This window comes from Colletotrichum gloeosporioides (genome assembly GCF_011800055.1).
Source record: "Colletotrichum gloeosporioides strain Lc1 chromosome Unknown consensus_110, whole genome shotgun sequence".
Classification (NCBI taxonomy): domain Eukaryota; kingdom Fungi; phylum Ascomycota; class Sordariomycetes; order Glomerellales; family Glomerellaceae; genus Colletotrichum; species Colletotrichum gloeosporioides.
In genome coordinates, this window is record NW_025544755.1 from 315,661 (window position 1) to 334,954 (window position 19,294).

General features: G+C 53.8%; 4 protein-coding genes across 4 annotated transcripts; 1 reads left to right on the forward strand and 3 right to left on the reverse strand.

Annotated features, from left to right (window-relative positions):
- Nucleotides 1-15: 15 nt before the first annotated feature.
- On the reverse strand, nucleotides 16-2,940 carry GCG54_00011740 (putative exo-1 4-beta-xylosidase bxlB; the record flags this gene model as incomplete). Its single annotated transcript, XM_045411635.1, has 4 exons — nucleotides 16-1,929; nucleotides 1,985-2,417; nucleotides 2,478-2,606; nucleotides 2,660-2,940. 4 exons carry the CDS (start codon nucleotides 2,938-2,940, stop codon nucleotides 16-18), a joined length of 2,757 nt encoding a protein of 918 aa, XP_045256872.1.
- A 1,302-nt stretch (nucleotides 2,941-4,242) lies between these two features.
- GCG54_00011741 (uncharacterized protein) lies at nucleotides 4,243-6,105 on the reverse strand (the record flags this gene model as incomplete). The annotated part of the gene is made up of 1 exon (XM_045411636.1): nucleotides 4,243-6,105. The coding sequence occupies one exon, from the start codon at nucleotides 6,103-6,105 to the stop codon at nucleotides 4,243-4,245; it is 1,863 nt and encodes a 620-aa protein (XP_045256873.1).
- A 6,914-nt stretch (nucleotides 6,106-13,019) lies between these two features.
- Nucleotides 13,020-15,692, forward strand: GCG54_00011742 (uncharacterized protein; the record flags this gene model as incomplete). The annotated part of the gene is made up of 1 exon (XM_045411637.1): nucleotides 13,020-15,692. One exon carries the CDS (start codon nucleotides 13,020-13,022, stop codon nucleotides 15,690-15,692), a length of 2,673 nt encoding a protein of 890 aa, XP_045256874.1.
- Nucleotides 15,693-16,447: 755 nt separating this feature from the next.
- GCG54_00011743 (uncharacterized protein) lies at nucleotides 16,448-19,212 on the reverse strand (the record flags this gene model as incomplete). The annotated part of the gene is made up of 6 exons (XM_045411638.1): nucleotides 16,448-17,195; nucleotides 17,265-17,692; nucleotides 18,620-18,671; nucleotides 18,729-18,934; nucleotides 18,994-19,073; nucleotides 19,140-19,212. The coding sequence occupies 6 exons, from the start codon at nucleotides 19,210-19,212 to the stop codon at nucleotides 16,448-16,450; spliced, it is 1,587 nt and encodes a 528-aa protein (XP_045256875.1).
- Between the last annotated feature and the right edge of the window lie 82 nt (nucleotides 19,213-19,294).

Sequence of the window (19,294 nt, forward strand, 5' to 3'; positions counted from 1 at the left end):
GCACCATCAGCTCCTTCAAAGTTCCAGGTTGACATGTTCATCTCGTACGTTCGCATCTTCCTTCGGCTGAGGAAACTCCTCAATGACCCATGGATCCCCAAAGATCGTGATTACGTTCGGTGCCTTGTCGTCGACATCTAGAAACAGAGAATAGAGGCCTTCATATAGCACCCGGTTTCCCACTTCATCGACTCGGACGAGCTGCTCCATCTTGATGACAACGTCCTCCTCCCTCTCCTCGCCAGGCTTGATATTGCGAAGACGCGTGTATCCGACCAGAGTCTTCTGAGGCCATGGCTTCGGACCGGCCTCCGATCGTAGGAACACGAGCGCAACATAGTCTGAAATCACATTTCCCTCGTTCTTGGCGGAGACGGTAATGGTGACCATGCGCCTTTCCAGGCCACGCTGCCAGGAGGGAATTTCAGAAGCGGCATCGTCGTTTGCTTCTGCGGCCATTTGAGCAATATCAATATTATGGACGTTCGACGCTGGCTTCATATCCACACTGAAGTTTGTGTAGTGCAAACCAAACCCGTAAGGGACCGGCGTTTCTCCAGTGTACCACCTGTAGGTGCGCCCAAGACCAGAGTTGCCAGGTCCAGGTCTGAGGTTCATATCGGTGGCTGGAACAGCATCATTGTATGATGCCGGGTACTGCGTGACGGAGAGACGACCAGCAGGCGCCGCGCGACCGAAGACGATGTCCAGAATCGCCTTTCCGCCTGATTGACCAGGGTACCCGCCCCAGAGAATCGCGTTCACGGAGTCGTTCGCAAGAAGCTCTGTGTCGTCAACCTGCCCGCCTCCAAATTGAAGAACAACGAGCGGCTTCCCCACTTCTGAGAGGGCACGAAGGAGCTGAAGTTGAGGCTCAGGCCACGCCAGAGTCTGTCGGTCGAGAGTCTCTTGCTCCAGGGTGTTGTCTACGCCACCCATGTAAATGACGACATCCGCGGCTTGAGCTGCCTTGATAGCCTGTGCGAATGATGAGTCGGACTTGTTCATCCTCGATCCAAGGAAGTAAGTGAAATCCAGGCCAAGGTCCTTGGCGGCCTTGCGTGGAGAGATGAGGTATGGAGCAGGACCGAAGTAGTTTCCTTGCATTTGCGTTGTCGCGCTAACCCATGGCCCGATGAGGGCATACTTCTTCGAGGAATCAGGAGACAGAGGCAAAATTCCATCATTCTTCAGAAGAACAGCGCCTTCGACGGCTGCCCGATACGCAAGATCTTGCGCCTCTTTGGTGTTGACCTCGTCCCAGCCTAGAGAGCGCAACGGGTCTTTCCTGTCCGAGTCAAACAGGCCGACCGACACGAGAGATGTATACATCCGCGTCAGTGCCTTATCCACGTCCTTCTCGGAAATGAGCGACTGGTTCCAAGCAGACTGAAGAGCCTCTGATCCGGGGAAAGCGTTGCATTCAAGATCCGTGCCTGCTTTCATCGACCATGCTGCGGCATGCCCCAAGTCAGGGGCATAATGGTGGTACGATACCATCAGTGCGACACAGTCACAGTCTGTGGAGACATACTGCGCATCCCCGTTCCATCCCCAGTGCTTCCGTAAGATGTCCTCGATGAGGTAGCTGTTCGCACAAAGAGGCGTACCGTTGATGCCGTTATAGCTGCACATGAAGGATCCGACGTTCTTCTCGACGGCACACGTCTTGAAAGGTGGAAGGTAGTATTCCGACAAGTCTTGAGTGCTGATGATGGCGTCGAAACCGGAACGGTCTACACCTCTGTAGTTCTCGAAGTCGTTGGCTGCGTAATGCTTGCAGGTTGCTATGAGTTTTTTATCGGGATCATCTCCTTCCAGGCCTGAAAGCATGGCTGAGACATACTTCTGCAGATGGAAGGTATCCTCGCCAGGAGTCTCTTGGCCACGACCCCATCGGGGATCTTTGAAGGCGTTGATGTTCGGAGACTAAGTTCGTCAGTAAGTTCAGGGACTAATGACATCGTGATCATCGGTTACTCACGTAGAGATCAAGCCCAGACCTGCCAGCGTTGCTGAAGGCTCTGGCCTCCCTGCTCACAACCTCTCCCACGGCCCGCACTAGCTCATCATCAAATGCAGAGCCAAGAAGAATCGGTTGAGGGAAGGAAGTCGCGTAACTGAAATTTCCTTTGGAGGTAAACTTCGTCCCTGGTGATCTTGCCACGCCGTGAAGTCCCTCGCTCCACCATTCATAGGGTGGGACCCGGAGCCTTGGAATACCTGGTGCTTCATTTACCAGGTTGTCGAGCTTCTCCCAGATGGTGAGTTCAGCGACCAATGCTGTCGCCCTCTGTTTGTCAGAGAGCGACTCATCGCAAACGTCATTGGAGCAGAGCGGATCTCGAGTGCATTCCGGGAAGTTTCCTGGGGCTTTCTCATCGGTTATGGGGTTAATAATCTCGTAAACCTCGATCCTATCCGTTGTTAGCTTTGAAATGCCAGTAAAGGATGTTTCCTAGATTTGGGGAACTTACATATTTTCTTCGTCGCATGGTATCAGCGACTCTGTACAAACAGTTCCAGATGCATCACATGTACTTTGCGCGTCGCTGATTTGGGATCCCTTGATGTTGATCTCATTCCCACAGACACACAGGCCTCCCCTGTATTGAATCAGTAACTCAATCAACCGCGCCGATGAGCACGACTTCCTCACCTATCGTATTTGATCCCTGCCAGCGAGTACCCAGCCTGACCACACAGCCTGGCGCATGACTCAACCGTGTTGTGTCGAGTGAGCGACACGCTGTTGATGAAGGCTTTCAAGTTCGGTGTGTCGTCAAAACAGCGCCGGGTACCGATTTCCGGCGCATACTCTAGTGCCGGAAGGCAGGTCCGCGAAGTTAGGGGCTTCTGGGCATCGTCGGCGTACGCTCCAGCCGTCAGGGCAATCCCCTGAATCAAGAGAATGAGCTCCTCGGTGCTTCTGAGCCTCATCGCGACAACCGATCGAAGCGATATGTTCCTCTGCGAGAGGGATGAGGTGAGATTCGTGTCGCCTTAACCCCTGATAGCAGTGTCGTATCACTACCCCGCGTCGGCTGCGGGGCCGCGAACCGCCCGGCCGACCTTGGCACAGGCGGAATGCCGCCCTTGTGTGACATGGGGATGTAAATCCTTCGCTGACAGTGGTATATAGACTCCTTAGAAAGCGCATAACTCGTGACAGCCTCAATTCGATTAGACGCACACATGCATTTCTGGTCAAAGCCCGGGTGATATCTTGCTCATCCATGCTCCCGATACACAATTGGCTCTTTTCCTGACGAGACGGACGGGATAAGTCGTGTTACCCATGCGAGACAGAAATCCTCGAGCTACTCTGTGGTTCGCGCTTGTGCTATTCGCGATGGCATGGTTGACATGATATTGCCGTTACCAATACTGTTCATTCCGTAGCCAAGCTTTCGCGACGGGCGAATAGGAGCTGATGATGCCAGCTTACATAGTCTATGATATGTTGGGAAATTCTCCAAATTGGAAAATGCCCTCCTAAGAGTAATTGAGTATCATGAGTCGTTTTAGTTGCTATTCTAGCCCATGTTACCAAGTTTGCCAAAGATTTCCGAACAAAAGATGCGTCAGAAACAGCATTATTCAATGACAACAGGTTCATCAAAGTCTCCAATGAGTCTCAATGTAGAATGACTCCGCCTCGGGGATACAGACATCACCAGATAAAAACGGCATTCGAATAATGAGACTTTGAAGCATGTCGCTTCATCTTTGATGCTTTTCACCTGCTTAGCAATATGAGACTACCAAATCTCAAATTCGACTTCTTTGTACCCTGCAGAAATGAGATCACCGAGGACTGCATTATAAAATCGACCAGTTCCACGAGAGCAGAACCCACTGATCAACTTCCATCCACCTGCATCTCGTGGTCGGAGAAGGATGGGGAAGTAAGCTTGCTTAACGTAGCATATTGCGTCTCCAAGTCGTGCTTCTTTGGGCACCAATCCTATTTCACCCTCGGAATCTAGACATAGAGAGTATCCATATAGCGACGGATGTATATAGTCAGAAACCTCAGTGTACGGTTCGTTGTAAAGCCAATGTTCTATCTGGCCGCTGCTGTAACCCTGGAGGCTTTGTCAGTAAATGTAACGATTTCGGCTGCGAATGGCCACTCCTTGTTTTCGCGTTGCCTCCTCCCGAAATGAGGACTCACGCGCAGAAGTAGTACCAGTATGTCGTAAGGGTCATAGTTTTGATTTCGGAATTCTTTAAGAAGCATTAGCGGAACACTGCGCTGAAAATTATGAGCAATATCGACGAACCTTGAAGAATCATCTCATCAGGGCTTCCATGGGCCGCTTCATGGTCCCAAGGGTTGCTGTTATCAATCCTACTCAGCATACTCCTCACTTGCCCTTCTAGCAGCAAGATTTCAGTGGCCATGAAGGGTGCTCCCATATGCTCCACCACCGAGGCCATGTAGCCCTCCACATGCATGACTGCATGGTTGCCTGTGCACTTTCCACAGGAACACATTCGAGATCGAATTGCGAAAGTTTTCCTTCCAGCTGGAAACAAGTCATCATCCAAATCATCTGGCCCGCCAATCGCAGGCGCACCCTGAATATGGAAATTAATGCATTGGTTTGTCCAGGACGGGACCCACGAAGGCATTGCCATCTGATGAGGATGTCTACTGAACGATAAAACTGAAAGATCAGACTCAGACTCAAGCAAGTACTGTGCGACCTTGAAGAACGTGAGTTCGAACCCGTCTGTGTAACTGATTAACTCGTCAAAAGGAGCGCCGCTTGCTTTTGTCAAACCCTTTAGAGCGAATATTTTATCTCGAGAATCGGTGGCTGCGCAGCCTAATGTTTTGGCGATGGCGTCCTTGAGTCCTTGCGCCTTCACCTCCCAAATACAACTCTTAAGCGAAAAGGGAAGCGGTTGCTGAGTTACCCGATTAGAATTGTAGCCAAACACGCATTCATTGAGTAGACTTGATCGTGAAGAGGATAGGCCACAAAGGATAGCGGCGTCAGGAAAAGTGGCAAGCTTTGAGTTGTTGGCCTCTTGAAGTACCCATACCCTATTGAACCATGGTCGCTCGAAGAGAGTGTCCATGGCTTCCGCCACTTCCGTTGAAGGAATCGGTCGTTCTAGATCCCATCCACGCGGTGTACGCACTTTGGGTGTTTGTTCTGCTAGTGCTAGTTCTTCAAAGAGAATGCGACTTGATGGCGTTTCCTCCCCTAGGTAGATGTCAACTCGATATGAAGCTGCGTAAACCTGACCCATCATGCGAACTTGATGTGTTTTTTCCAGATTGTCGTGTTGGTTTATGCAGATGGCGTCGATCCAGAGCAGACGAAAAGCCGTCTGCGAGCGGAGATTTCGAAGCGCTCCGTGGCAATTTCGAGTGACCTTGATCTGAGCTCCGTCTGAACCCAGGGTGATTGGAAGTGAATCGGAGGCGGCGCCCCATGTGTATGATGATGCTTCGTATTCCGGAAATCCAGGAGGCCGAAAGACTCTTTCGTGCCATTTTCTCGCGGGTTTCTCGATGGTGCTTTTGGTGTCATTAATGCTGACGGCGTCATCGTTGTGGCAAAGGCAAGCGCAATCGCCGTCGCTCTCTTCCTTCTCGCGCTCTTGTTTGTATTTATCGTGACCGCATTTGCTGCAGAGGCTGTCGTCGGTATCATCGTCTTTCTCACCCTCGTTCTCATCGGCGCTTGTATTCATATGGTTGTCATCGTTGAAGATGTTGTCTTCGCCGTCACCTAATCTGTCGCTGGGTCTACCATAGGCCTGCTCCGTGTTCTCGATGACCAGCTCTTGCAACTCAGCTGCGGGTCTATTCTCAGGTGCTTCTGCAGAATCACATGAAGATTCTCCATCAGAAACAGCAGAAAATTCTTCATCGATGGGACCATGGAAACAGTCCCCTGTGCATCCTCGTGGATCGACAGCTCTGCATTCCCATTCTTCTATCTTCGGCACAATCGGATTTTCATCTAGGAAGCTGCAGACAATCGGCGCATTTCGATCTTCAGCCGGATGCAGGTTGAGGATCCGGATGGATTCTGGATGCTGTAGAGGAGTGTATTGGCATACTGGGAATGTGATATCGGTCATGTTTCTCGTCAAGCTATTCAACAAGCGCACTTGTGTACTGGTTTCGACGATGGTCCGATGTAGACAGAAATAACGCTGCAGCCTTCCAAAACTGATCTGAAAGCACAAGGGAAAGGAAGGATGCTCGATGCTCAAGTTTACGAGATGATAAAGTACGGAGGTATGAAGAAGTCAACTCCACTTGGTGAAGCAGGCTGTGAATGCGAGTACCTGCGCCTTGCACATGCATAACAACTCAGAGCTATTGCGTCTTCGTGTCATTATCGACCTATTAGATGATTCGAAGGTATACCACTTGATGTTTGACCGCCAGGCTCTAGATGACAACGCATTTACCAAAATGATACTATCTATTAGTCTTAGGGAGGAAGCCTCATGGTTCATCACGGCCGCCTTGGAGATTGCCTAGCATCCAGGACAAACGGCAGTGATACTGTCAGACGTCTTTGAAAAAGTGGAATAAGCAGTCACCACAGCAAACTTAGAACACCACAGCCTTGCTTGTTCGTCCTCACGGACATGACTGATGTACCGTGACTCCCCCATCTTGTCTTGCATGCAAGACATACCCGCCATACGCTCAGACTCAGCAAGGGGGAACCAAGAAACAACAACCAAGGGAAACCGACAAGCTTAAGCCAGAGGAACCAAGGAAACCGGCCGGCAGGTCGGCAGGAGGCTCGAGCCGTAGAAACAACACCCAAATCCAAGTCAGACGTCGGCACGCCGCGCCTTCGGAAAGGCGAAACTTGTTCGTATGACAGTCGCTTACCTTACCCCGCGAACATTTTCTTCTCACGATATCTTTTACCCCGCCAACTGGAACACTGGTTGCGGGGACCATTCGCAGCCGACGGTCAAAGTTTGCAGCAATGGGCCGCCAACCAACCCCCCGTCCGCGGTCCAAGGGCCGCCTTCGATCTCGCACCACGCAAGCGGGCGAGCGGGGTCCTGCTTCGACTCGCCTAGCGTCCTGGAGGTTGGTTGGTGAGGCCGGGGGTTCGGGAAAGCGGGCGGCGTGGTATCAGCATCGCACACGGCGAGATCTTCCGCAGCAGTCCTGGAGTGACAGTCCGCGGGGCGCGATTCTCCCTGTGGCCGGCCTACCTAACCAACAAGCGCCCGCGTGTCACCCGGTCTGCGGTCGCCGTGAGCTTGTGTGGCACAGCAGCAGAAGCTCTTTTGTCATTGTTTCGAAGTGCTCAGCTTCGCATGAGAATCCGTCGGGCCTTTTGCGTCGATTGATGAGACGCTGTGCTCGCGTAACCAGGTTGCGTTTGGCGAAAGGCCGTTGCAGAATGTCGAGCGCTCCAGCAGACGGCTCCCGCAACCGGGGACGGACGTGTAAAGACACGATTGGCAATGGGCCGCGAGACTCAGACCTTCGCGGGTGGAGTGTTCAGACGGGATATCGACCGACAGAGGAGAACGGCCAGGGGAACAGACTCGCGAAACGGGCTGGGCTGACAGGGCATGCTCGACTTCTGTTACATCAGGCACAAGAGACCCGTTTTGCTGCAGCAAAGGATTTGGACAAGATGCGGTCAAGCGACTGGCGCAAGCAGTGAACCGAGCTCCGAAGGTCAACCTTGCCAGGCCAAGGTTCGGGGGCACGAGGGGCGTTTATCTTAGCAGTATTTGCTTTTGCAACGATATGCATATGCGTCTGTTAGGAGGATCAACATTGGGGGCGAAGATGTTACAGCAAGACGTTGGTTGTTGTGCCCATAGCATGGAAACATTGCGGCAAAAAGTGTGTGATCTCCATCTGGCTAGCCAGTCGCCATTGAGATGATGACTGCCCACCTGCAAAAGTCTGGAAGGAAAAAACAAAATAAGAATTCCAGAAGCACTAGCAAACTGGTCCCCGAGAGGCACAGCTTTTTCCAATTGCATGCACTGCAGCCCAAGGATGCAGGATCGGCCTCTAGACCCGCCGTAACCTGCCGGAGCGTCTCTTTTGAGCTCTGATCGCGAAAAGCCCGCATACTGCCGGCCGTGGTGCGGTATCCGAACAGATGGTGTAGCATCGATATTGAAAAGAAGACGTGAGCAGGGTGACGAAACACCGCCGCGATGGGGCTGACGGCGAAATCACCCACTACAGATCTTGGTTAGCGGGGCTTTGATCTGGATCACCGATTCTTCTCTTCGAGTGGTTGCAGCGCTCGGGGTTCAAGGGTGATGGCTCAGAGGTTGCAATCCAATATGGAGAGGACATCATCCGTGCTGCCATGACGGAGGGAGGAAGAGGCCAAAGCTCCGTCAAACTCTTCAGCCGTCGAGCCTTGGAAGGCAAGCCGTCTGAACCATCCATAGGCTGCACGCTTGACGGTTGTCCGAACTCTGTCCGCCGCAGGAGGAGCGACGATCGCCGCCGACCGGCCGGACGAACAGTCATGTCGAGATGGGCGCTTGAGGGTCGACTGCAACTTTCGCCTCCAACTCTTGTTGGCCCTGACGTTAATCCTGGTCTGCCGACGCCTGCTTTGAGCGAGGCGAGTTGATTTAGACTTTCCAACAGCAGCGTGTCGCGTACCGCCTCCAGGTCTTTGCCATGCTTGCAGCACATGAAGCGCCTTGTCTCACGGCGGAGGTCTGGCCTCGCTTTCTTCTTTGGCCATGTTTCGGCCGAGGGGCTCTGCGCAAAGAAAGACAAATGCCCTCATGTTATGCTTGTTGCCCCTGACGGCCGTCATATGACCGTCTGAACCTCTCAATTGTTGGGATTGTGCTAATTCCAATTTGCGTTTTGACGCGTCGCCGCACTGACGCACAGTCACTGACAGCTCCTCCTGTGCCATACCACCGGACGGAACGTCTCGCGAGGGAATCGTAAGCGTCAAGCACGCCTATCCAATTCGTCCAACATCCCCAAGCGCGACCATCGTACGGGACAGGAGGTCGCCAGGTCGGCATCCTCTGGAGCTTTGTGGGTATCACCAGGTGCTGCTATTGACAGGGCCAATTCTTAATCATGTGGTCAAAGTATCCCGGTCACGGCCTTGGCCCCTTCAGGTCGTTAATCTCACCATTGATGGACAATCGTGGGAAGCGAAATGCGGTCCATCGATTCAGCAGGGACCCCGGGTCGAACCATTGGAATCTTGTCTTCCAAAAGAGAGAATATCGACAAAAGAAGAGGCAATGTTTGCCAGCGCTTGAACCACCAGTTCTCCGATGGCAGACAAGTTCAGTCACAGTTCCTTTGTTCGTCGCTGCACAATTTGACAGCTGCAAACTATTGGCTTGAGGATTGATGGTGCAGTCGCACGTCCCCTGTCTCAATATGTTTGTCGGTTGAGGCGCTCTGGCGTGGCCTATGAAGCATGACACGCTCCTGAAGGAACTGTGCGTCCAATTTTGTTTTCTCGGGGACGTTGTGTTTGACACCATTTCCCTGTTTCTACAAAGCTGAAGGCCCTCTGGCAACCTGGGATGCCCTCGGTTGCGCTGGGTGTCCAGCTCGTGATGGAGGTGTACACGGACGCCAAGTCAGCCGAATACATCATCAAGCATGGAAGGGCCATCTTGGAGGGTGGAGGTTGGCTTCGCCGCTTGCGTGCAGCCCCCGAGTGCCAACGACCATGTCGGCACAAGGTCAATCCCACCCTGCGCTTCCAAATGCTTTTGCCAAAGTGGGTGAAGCCAAGCTGTCATCACCTTGTGGTGCCCCAGTTGACGGCGATCTATCTGAGCCCGTCGCTTCCCCAGCACTATTGGAATGCGATTTGCAGGCTTTGGGGCCCTATTGATGAAAAGCTCAATATCGAAATCTTGATCGTGGAGTCTTCAGGGCAGATATGGGACGGATCGTCACAAACTTCATCCGACTCTTCAAGGTGCGATGACGGCAGCCAAAGGGGTCTGTGAGCCGTGGGACGCACTGCCGTGATGTCCGTGTGCGTCCAAAGACGCATGGCCTTCTGTCGATAATGGCGCTTAACCGAATGTAGCCGCCGGTTTCTCGACCAAAAAGGAGGCTTGTTCGCAAAGATCCGACGACATGGACCGCCTACATGGAAACGCTGGACGAAGCCAGTCAGCGGCCATCACAAAAGCAATTGTAAGCCCCAAGAACAAGAACGGAGTGCAATCCGTTTGCTTTTGTCGTTTCGTCGCCCCTCCCACTTAACCCCAAACAAAACACTCTGGAGGGAAGGTGACGATACGCCACGAGTCATGGGGAGCTGCACTGTTGGACTGCCTCCATCGCCAACGGCGCGCCGCCAGCACAATGGATGGTCGATCGGGAACTTGCTTTTCCGCCCCCATAATCCTTAGCACAAAATGGCAAACAGCCCTCTTGAGATGGTGGCTACGGTTAGAATTGCTTTTGGTGGGTACGGGCGAAGTCCGCTGTTTCTCGCGGTTGAGTTTCGTGGGCGATTGTAATTACTCCCAAGTCCTGAGCAAGCATCTCAGCCACGCCGTCGTCTTCCAGGCTATTTTCGCAGCAGCAACAAAGTCAGTGGCTTCTCAAGTGGGCGGTGGGCACGTAAGTGGTCCAATGGTCTAGCCCCCGTTCAGAGAGACATTCCAGAATACGTGGAGCAGTCGTAAGGCCCAGGTGGTCTACTGGGTTCATGGGGCGTTCGTGACCACCTGCTGTGGATTGCCCCCCGTCTCTTTCGCAATGTTGCTGGGTTCGGAAAGGGCGGGATCGCAGTGCGAGACGGGAAAGCCATACCCAGGTAAGGCATCGAGCGACAAGCTGAGCTGGCGAGAGATGAGCAGGGCGGGTCGTCGGTCTTCGTGCGTAACGATGCCAGCAACCCTGTGGCTCTGCTGGGCAGAGCGTTTGCGTAGGCACCATACCACGCTGTGCTGCCACCAGTCCTTGGCTGCTCAGGCTCTTTCGGTTCAACATCAGCATCTTCTCTCCCAAGAAGGGTGGATCACCCGAGGTTGGCAAGTTGGCTGTCCCGCATCAGGCCGTTTCAAAAGACAGGTCGCCCACTACGTCCGATGCAGGGTCGGAACAGGCTGACAGGTCACTATTCCGCTGGGGAACTCTGAGACAGAGCCAGGACGGAAGCGGATAGCGAGACGATTCTTCGCCGCTCGGGGGAGCATTGCCCTAACGGCTAAAGCCTAGCAGAGGTCCCTGACAATTATGCCCTTGATGATTGTTGAGGAAACAAGGCTAATAATGGTCTGGTAGTCGAGCAATGGGGCGCGGCCAGCCGACCGGCCGGTGGTGAAGCTATTGCCAACAAGTGCAGGGACTATGGCACCGGCGCGGGAAAAGTCTGCAAATCCGAGCTGAAGCTGGCATTGAGTGCTGAATTCCCGGAGGACAAGATCCCCCAAAGCGCTCCTTTCCAAGAACCAAGGTCGACCGACAATGGTGAATGATGGCTGTGAGCCCGGGGTTGTAGTGAATGGCATCGCTGATCATCCCCGATGAGACGGTGGAAGACTGCCCTCTCCCATATGAGGCAAAGACTCCCCCACACTTCTTCAGGGGCCCCAGCGATTGCCTGCAGAGATCATTCATTGGAAACCTTGCAGAGCATTCACGAGCTTCAGTTGATAGCCAGGGTCAAGTTTCGTACGTTGCCCCCCCCTGCTGGGACGCTGCTGTCAGATTGATTAAAGAGACATATGGCAGTGATTGCAGGTGCTGTATCTGTATCGTGTCAGCCCTCATTCTTGCACAGGCCGAAGAGAGTCAAGCTCGCATCGTCTTGAGTCGTTCGGGTTGTGGCTCCCTGGATACTTCCGTTCCGCGTCTTGCCCGTCCGTCCCATGTGGCTTCGTTGTCCGTTCCACGGGTCAAGATTGCAACCTATGCGTCGTCGGCTTTCTGAGGACCCAACTCATAACTCAGGGGTGTGTATGTGTCTGTCCGCCAACGACCCCTGCCTTAGCTCCGGGTGTCGTTGAGCGCGGCGGGAGCAACTAAGAAAGGTGAGTGCCAGGCCGAGGACCGACCACAGAGGGCGACGTTGGCAGGTCGGTCTTTGCAGTAAAATGGGTGTTGCGGGCAGTCCGACCTGCTCTTTTGCATTCCCACCGTCTCGTGTGGCTTGCAGGGATTAGGTGCGGTGGACGGCTAAGATCCATGCAGAATCTGGACGGCTTCCCACCCTAATCACCTGCAAGTCAGGCAGTCCCCAGCCAAGGAGGGGAGGTGTGAGCAGGCCAGAGTGGATGACTTTAGAGTAGAGGGTGCGGTATGTAAGGTTCAGGTGGCCATCGCGGCCGGCACACGCCAAAGTGCTTGTAGGCCACTTTTCCCATATCATAGTTGCTATCCCCTCCAGCAGCCTGCACATGCTTCTGGACGAAAGGGCCTGCTTGCTTGCTTGCTTCTTGGATCCTTTCTCCCTCTTTCAGTCCAAGGTTTATGCTGATGTTCGACACGTGGAGGAGAGGATTGTACGGATAACCAACGGAGCGCGAGAGACTGTCTGGACCGGACCGAGCTGGAAATTGAGCCAGTGGAGACGCAAACGGGAGTTTGGCTGATTCTACCCCCCCTTTGGTGCTTCGTATGACGGCCGTCGCCTCATTTCATTTCGTCGCTGTCAGAGGAAGCATCTGTCGGGAGAATTTGCTCTCAGCTGTGCAACCGATATTATTTTCCTGTCAACGACGTCGTACGGGAACCGAATCGCAATCTGCAGCGCCGACACCTCTGAACTTTCACAAACGAGCAACGCAACGGATGGAGATTTCTGGCTGGCTGGACCTAGAGAACCGCATGCATCGATAGCCGCGGTTGTCAACCTGCTTTGACAAGGTAGTTCCCTTTTGCAAAGACGGGCTCTCCCATATGAATTCCCTGGGCCACCCACGCATGAGCAGAACTTTTTCTCCATGCGCCGCGCGCTTCCTCTCATGCTTCCAAAGCTGAGCTTAGCTGACCGACTGGACAGAGCTCCCCTCGCCCCATTCAGCTCGTCAACATGGGCCGGTCAAAATTCACATTTCCTGTTCCGGGGAGGAAACAGAAGCCGCCCTTCGGACCGATCGTATCAGGGCCGATGTCGAAAGCCCAGAAAATCCTGGGAACCGCCGAGATCAACATCGACGCACCGCGGCAATGGGATAACGCATCGAATTCCGGAATCAGCGTTTCCGTATCTGAGAGCACCGCAACGTATCATCCAACCGAGAGAGGTCGCCATAATGAAGAAGAGGCTTTCAGCGGGAATCATCGCAGAAATATGCAATGGGAACAGGAGTCTGAGATTGTACCGGCGTATCTGACGAATCGGTTTTCGCAATTGAACACAGATGCTGGCCCGAGAGAGTTCACCGAGACATCAAGCCTCACCCGCCGAGGGTCCAGCTCGACGATTACTTCATGGTACGACAAGTCGAAAATGCCTTTGTCAATATCTCAGCAAACTTCCTCGTCAGCGATGGCCAAAGGACTGCCCCAAAAAGCGAACGAGCTGCTGGACATTGAAGGACAAAACTCGGTGGCGCCACTGGCGCTATCAAACTCGAAGCCGAAGAAGAAGCCAAGCAGACTGGATCTGGGGCCATTGCTGTCCCGGCACAAACACCACAGCCTGAGCCTCAAAAGTCGTGACAGCAACAGAGGGAGTCCAGTGCTCGGGCCAGACCATGTTACCAAGTCCCCGTCTCTTGCCTCCCTCACCTCCCCCAAATCAACACCACCGCCCATTCAGCAGCGGACGGAGAAGAAGCTGGTAAGACGGAGCACATACGAGCGTATGGTTGAGAACTTGTCGTCAGGTCGCCCAAGAACGGGGTCAAGTAGTCGACGAGGCGCCAACGATATTAGCACACTGCCCAATTTGTATGAGCATTATGAGCAGATGTCGTTTGACCAGGTGCTAGGCCACGATGGGCCTCTCGCAAAATCGGATCAGACCATGACGAGGAATGGTCCCACACAGCTGAGATCACCACCCACAACAGACCAAAGGCAGAGTGTCATGAGACCCGGAGTTCGCCCACACCAGGCTCCGCCACCACAGGTTTCTCACATCGTTGCGCCGAGTGTGTCAAACCCGCCCATCCCGCAGATGACAATGGCAGATCGCGATTGCGCATCCAGTGTTTCGAGCCGGTACACTAAGACGTCGAAAGCGTCGAAACGAACCAGCCGGAGTATTGGCGGATCTGATTTGATGGAGAAGAGCGTGCTCTCGTTGTCGTCCGACTCTGAAGATGACTTCTTCCCTGACTCGATTTCGAAATCCACTGGCGAATCTCAGAGCAGTGATGCTGGTAGTTTGGCTCCTTCGTCACTGAAATCGTTCCGATCACGCGACGCACCCTCCCTTTCTCACAGCTCCAGAAAGTCTGTGAAGCACGCAAGTTTCGCCCCGACCAACACGTATCTCACTATACCCGCCAAATCCCCTCCGTCCAAGGCTCCGAGCCCCAGTGCGCGAATGAGCTCTCTTCCGCCTACACGATACCAGCCGCCAGCCCCTTCCAATCGCTCATCGTTGTACTCTACGAAGTCGACATCCACGACGAACTCCGGCAGTGATCGACAAGGCCCTCGGTCAGCTTACAGCTCTCAAGAGTTACGAAGCGCCCCTGCCATGCCTGCCAAGCAGCCTGTGGCGAAGCCCGAAAGAGTGGTCGAAACACCGCAGCGTATGCTGTCAACAAAGTCCTCCACACATTCTGTCGACCAGCCGACTCCTCCACTGAGTCCCACGTCCGTAGAGACTTTCAGTACGTCGACTGAATCTATCGATGCTCAAGGTGGATCAGATTCGAGATTTATGGCCGTAACTCGGCAAGAAGAGATGCTCCTTGCTGCTCTTCGCATGAAGCGAGCACGAATGCGCGAATCAGTTCTCGCAGAATACGAGGACGAGGCGCAACATGGTACGCAATACCACCACCAACGTAACTCATCGCAGAACACCATCAAGGAAATGCAATGGCCTGAGCCTCCCCAGACTCTACGCCATCAGACTTCCACCACGTCCAGCAGCACGATCAAGGCGGGCTCGCATGCACCATCTGAAGGGCGTCCGGGGTCATTGGCCGGCGGACGGAACCATAGCCGAAGTAACTCTCGACACCTCGATTTGCCGCTTTCCTCGTCCCGAAACGGATCTGTGCCGTCGTCACGGGCAAGCAGCTTAAGGAGGTCCAGAGTGGCCCAGGAGATGCCGCAGTCAGAGGCGAAACATGAGCGGATTCTGCTGTACCTGGACCGACCTGTCGGCAACGTCAACTCGATGGATTTTGCCGAACCAAGCCCAGACCTGAGTGACTTCATGGATTTTGACAACGGGAGTGAAGAGGACGAGGATCCGTCAATGTTTCGGCCACGCCTTCAGGGCTTTGGCGTGCCTAACAAGGGCCGAGGGCGTATGTTGAGGACGAGTGAGCGGGGACGTCACGACTCTTCCCCTTTGAGACCTCGCAACCTCGCAGAAGTTCCGGGGCAGATCCACGTGGTTGAGTCTGAGAGCGATGTCGAGCCAATGGCGGGGATCCCAAGACCAGACTCTCCTGTCTCGCCCGAAGGGACGCTTCCCCTGCCCAACCATGGGCTGTCGAAGAAGAAGGCCGTTCGGCTGAGTGCCGTCGGCAACGCTGGTGGTGTCGAAGCCGGCTGGTGGGGAGATGATGGTTGATGGCCGAAACGAGGGAACAGAAGCTTGCCGCACATGGTTCGGATAATTTCTTCTTGATACCCTGCACATGACTAATTTTCTTTGTCAATGACCGATCTTGTACAAATCTTGGACTGGATACAGGAGGCGTGGTGTTTCTGGTTTGGAGCGGTTAAGGGTAATCCTCATTCGGAATGAAGCGGGAGATGTTTGCATGAGCCATTGTCTGTTTTTTTGCGTGCTTTTTCCTTTCCCCTTATTTGCTCCGCAAACGGAGCCGAAGGCATGCCGCTTGAGTCGTTTCATTGACCTGTAATATTATTACAAGACATGCTTGATGGCGGCATAATGTTTTTGGATGGAATAAATGACGGACGTTGAAGTCGAAGGGAAAGGAGGTTAAAGAAGGCTCGGAGAGACTTTTGGGAAGGTGCCCTAGACACCCACCCTCCTTCCATATATATCTACCATCCATTACATTATGAGCAGTTCCTTCCGACAATTGTCCAATCGCCACTCGATAAAAGTCGAGTCTTTTCTGCTCGGCTTTGTGTCTCCCATTGTTGTATTACCGATTGGTCTACAGGACAATAGTCTCAAGTCCCTGAATGCCACACATTTGGCAAGGTGAACCACAAGCAAACTTGAATTCATGTTTTGAGAGAGCATTTCCCGCCCATCACTGAATTGAGTGAGATAAAGTACTAGTACATATTGTCACATCCGGTGGCTTTCCCCGTTTAGTGATCCATCAACGCCGGCTCCATCCTCCATAATCATTTCTGTCCAGCTGCCTCATCAAAGGTATCAAGTACAGTGTCCTTCAGGTCCTTATCCTCGTTGCCCTCAGGCTCTTGCGACTCGTGGTTGACGACCTGCTTCGCCATTGTCCTGGCCTGCGCCTCGCCAACCTTGCCGTAAACACTGAGACCGGTGGCAATCATGCCGCCAATGTCACCCACGTTGCCAGGAACAACAACAGCCGTGCTCTCCTTGGCCAACTTGGCAAAGGCGTCCACGTACTTCTCAGCGACGGATAAGCTGACGGCACCCTTGGCCGCATCCTCGCCATCAGCAATGCTCTTTGCAATAGCGTCGATACCAGCTGCTGTGGCCTTGGCCTTCATGAGGATAGCCTCGGCCTCACCGGACGCCCTGTTGATCTGCTCGGAGCGCATGGCCTCGGAAGCGAGAATCACACTCTGCTTCTTACCCTCGGCGATGTTGATAGCGGACTGGCGCTGACCTTCGGAGTCCAGAATCTCGGCTCGCTTCGATCGCTCGGCAGTGACCTGTCGGTGCATGGCTTCAACGACGCCAGCCGGAGCGTGGATGTCACGAATCTCGTATCGCAGACATGTGACGCCCCAAGCCTGGGCAGCCTCGTTAATGGCTTGGGTGATATTAGTGTTGAGAGCTGCGCGCTCCTTGAGGACGTGGTCGAGGGTCAGTTGACCGATCTCGGATCGCATCGTGGTCTGCGCCAGCTGGGAGATGGCGTATTCGGCATCTTCGACCCCATAACTGCCAGACAGTCAGATCAGTAAGGGTGTTTCTGACGGAAGGAGTCAAGACGTATGGGAAGTAGCGTACCTGGCCTTGTAGGCGTCAAAGACGCGCGTGTAGAGGACACCATCCAGCTCAAGGGTGACGTTGTCGGCGGTGATGGCACTTTGGCTGGGTATTTCAATGGCGATTTCCTTCAGTGACTTGACATAGGAAATGCGATCAATGAAGGGAACGAGGATAGCCAGGCCGGGTTCGAGGATGCGGTTGAACTTTCCCATGCGCTCGACAATCCATGCCGTCTGCTGAGGGACAAAGCGGATGACGGTGTTTGCGGGGAGGGAAGGCTTCTGGAAGTAGGATGGAGGAATGCTGGAACCGATGCCGAAGCTCGAGGGGAGCAGACTCTTGGTGCTCGTCTGAAAGCTGCGCGACTGCGCGAATGCCCGCCGCAGAGGCGGGGAGAGAACCGCCTTGGTTACCGCCGAAGCCATCTTTGCTGCTGCAGCATTGGCCTAAGGTCGAATTGGACTGCGTGGATCACAAATGGAGGTTGCAAGCTCCGGGGGGGACAGCTCTCTCATCAGCTAAGGTAAGCACCGTGGGCCGTGGGTCGTTGGTCGGCGCTGCGGAAACAAGACGAAAAAAAAAAAAAAAAAAGGGCCACTGCGTTCCATTGATGACGGAGGCAGCTGCCTGCCGACATTTAGCCGGCGGAAGGGGCCGAGGCCCACCGGGAAGGTGGGTGTGACGCTCCCGTCCACGCAAACGCTCGAGTGCGAGCGATTCAGGACGTGATTCAAGGAATGGCTTCCCCGAATGAAGTATGCAACCTTCTGCTACGCCAATGCACAGGGAATATGCCACGACAGCACCAGACAGATGGGTTAGTTTCTTCGTCAAATATGGCAGCCTGCTCCAATGCATGGATTTACACTTGCAGCAGAATTCGCTGCCAACGTACATGCTTCGATAAGTCTACATGGTTCCATCACTCTCACACCGCATGTAAGGTAGCCTGCCGGCGGATGGGGTGTGAAAGGCGTCAAGCAATGAGGGTTTCAGTACAAGCGCCAGACGAGCGGTAAATGACCAATGACAAGTGGCGCCTTGCATCAACGCAAGTCAGGCCATGCGAATTTCAGGGCGATTCCACTTGGTATGAAAACACAGGGTAGATATGGCAGGATGGAAAAGGCACGTGTGTCCAGTCCTTCAGCCCCTAAACTTACCTGGAATTCACCGGCACATTCATATCAGGACGTCGTCTGCCGTTGCTCTCTGAACAAGACAAATCGAGAGCAAGGATTGAGTCTTGAGGAAAAAGTCGTCATCATTGAGCCATACTACCCATGCCATGTGTATCGAGAATCAGCCTACCCAGCCCATCCGTACCTTCTTTCGCGCACTCCAGAAATCATGAAATCGGGCTACTGGTATACGGAGCCTTCGGGAGGCTGGGGGATCTTCTTGTTGGCAGGAGCAGCCATGTATCTGGAACTGTATCAGTGATGCCTCTCGGAGATCTCCACAGCCTGTGTGCAGACGCACCTTCTGAGCTCGATCAGGATGGTCTCCATAGTGTTGTCTCTCTTCCAGCCGGCGAGACAGGGCAGCTGCTTGGGGTCGACGACGCCATTGCGAGGGTTCACGCAAGGCAGGTTAACCTGGCTAACAAACTGTATCGTGGGAGGCTCATCGGGGTAGTTGGGACCGCAATGCATCTTGAGGGAGTAGATTCGGTTCTCGTGGACGCTCTATCCAAGCACTGTCAGTCGCTGTCTTGTATGCGATGGAATTTCAGGAGTGCACTAACGTGAGGGGGTCCCAGAATGGTGCCGTTCCAGTCGGACATGAGAAGATCCTCGGCATCATTAAGACCATAGGAGCAAGCCTCTGCAAGTTGGGGAGTCAGTCAGAATGCGCGGGGCAGCTGGGAACGATCACAAGGGTTGCAAGTACCTGCTCCGAGACCCTTCTCGCCCTTCTCGAGCTCCTCGAGGAGTCTAAAGTTGCGCGGGACCTTTGCGCCCATGATTGCTGGTGTACAGATGTCGTGGGGAGGACGGTTGGTGTAGGATGAAAAAGAACGTAAAGTGCGATGGCCTTGATGGAGG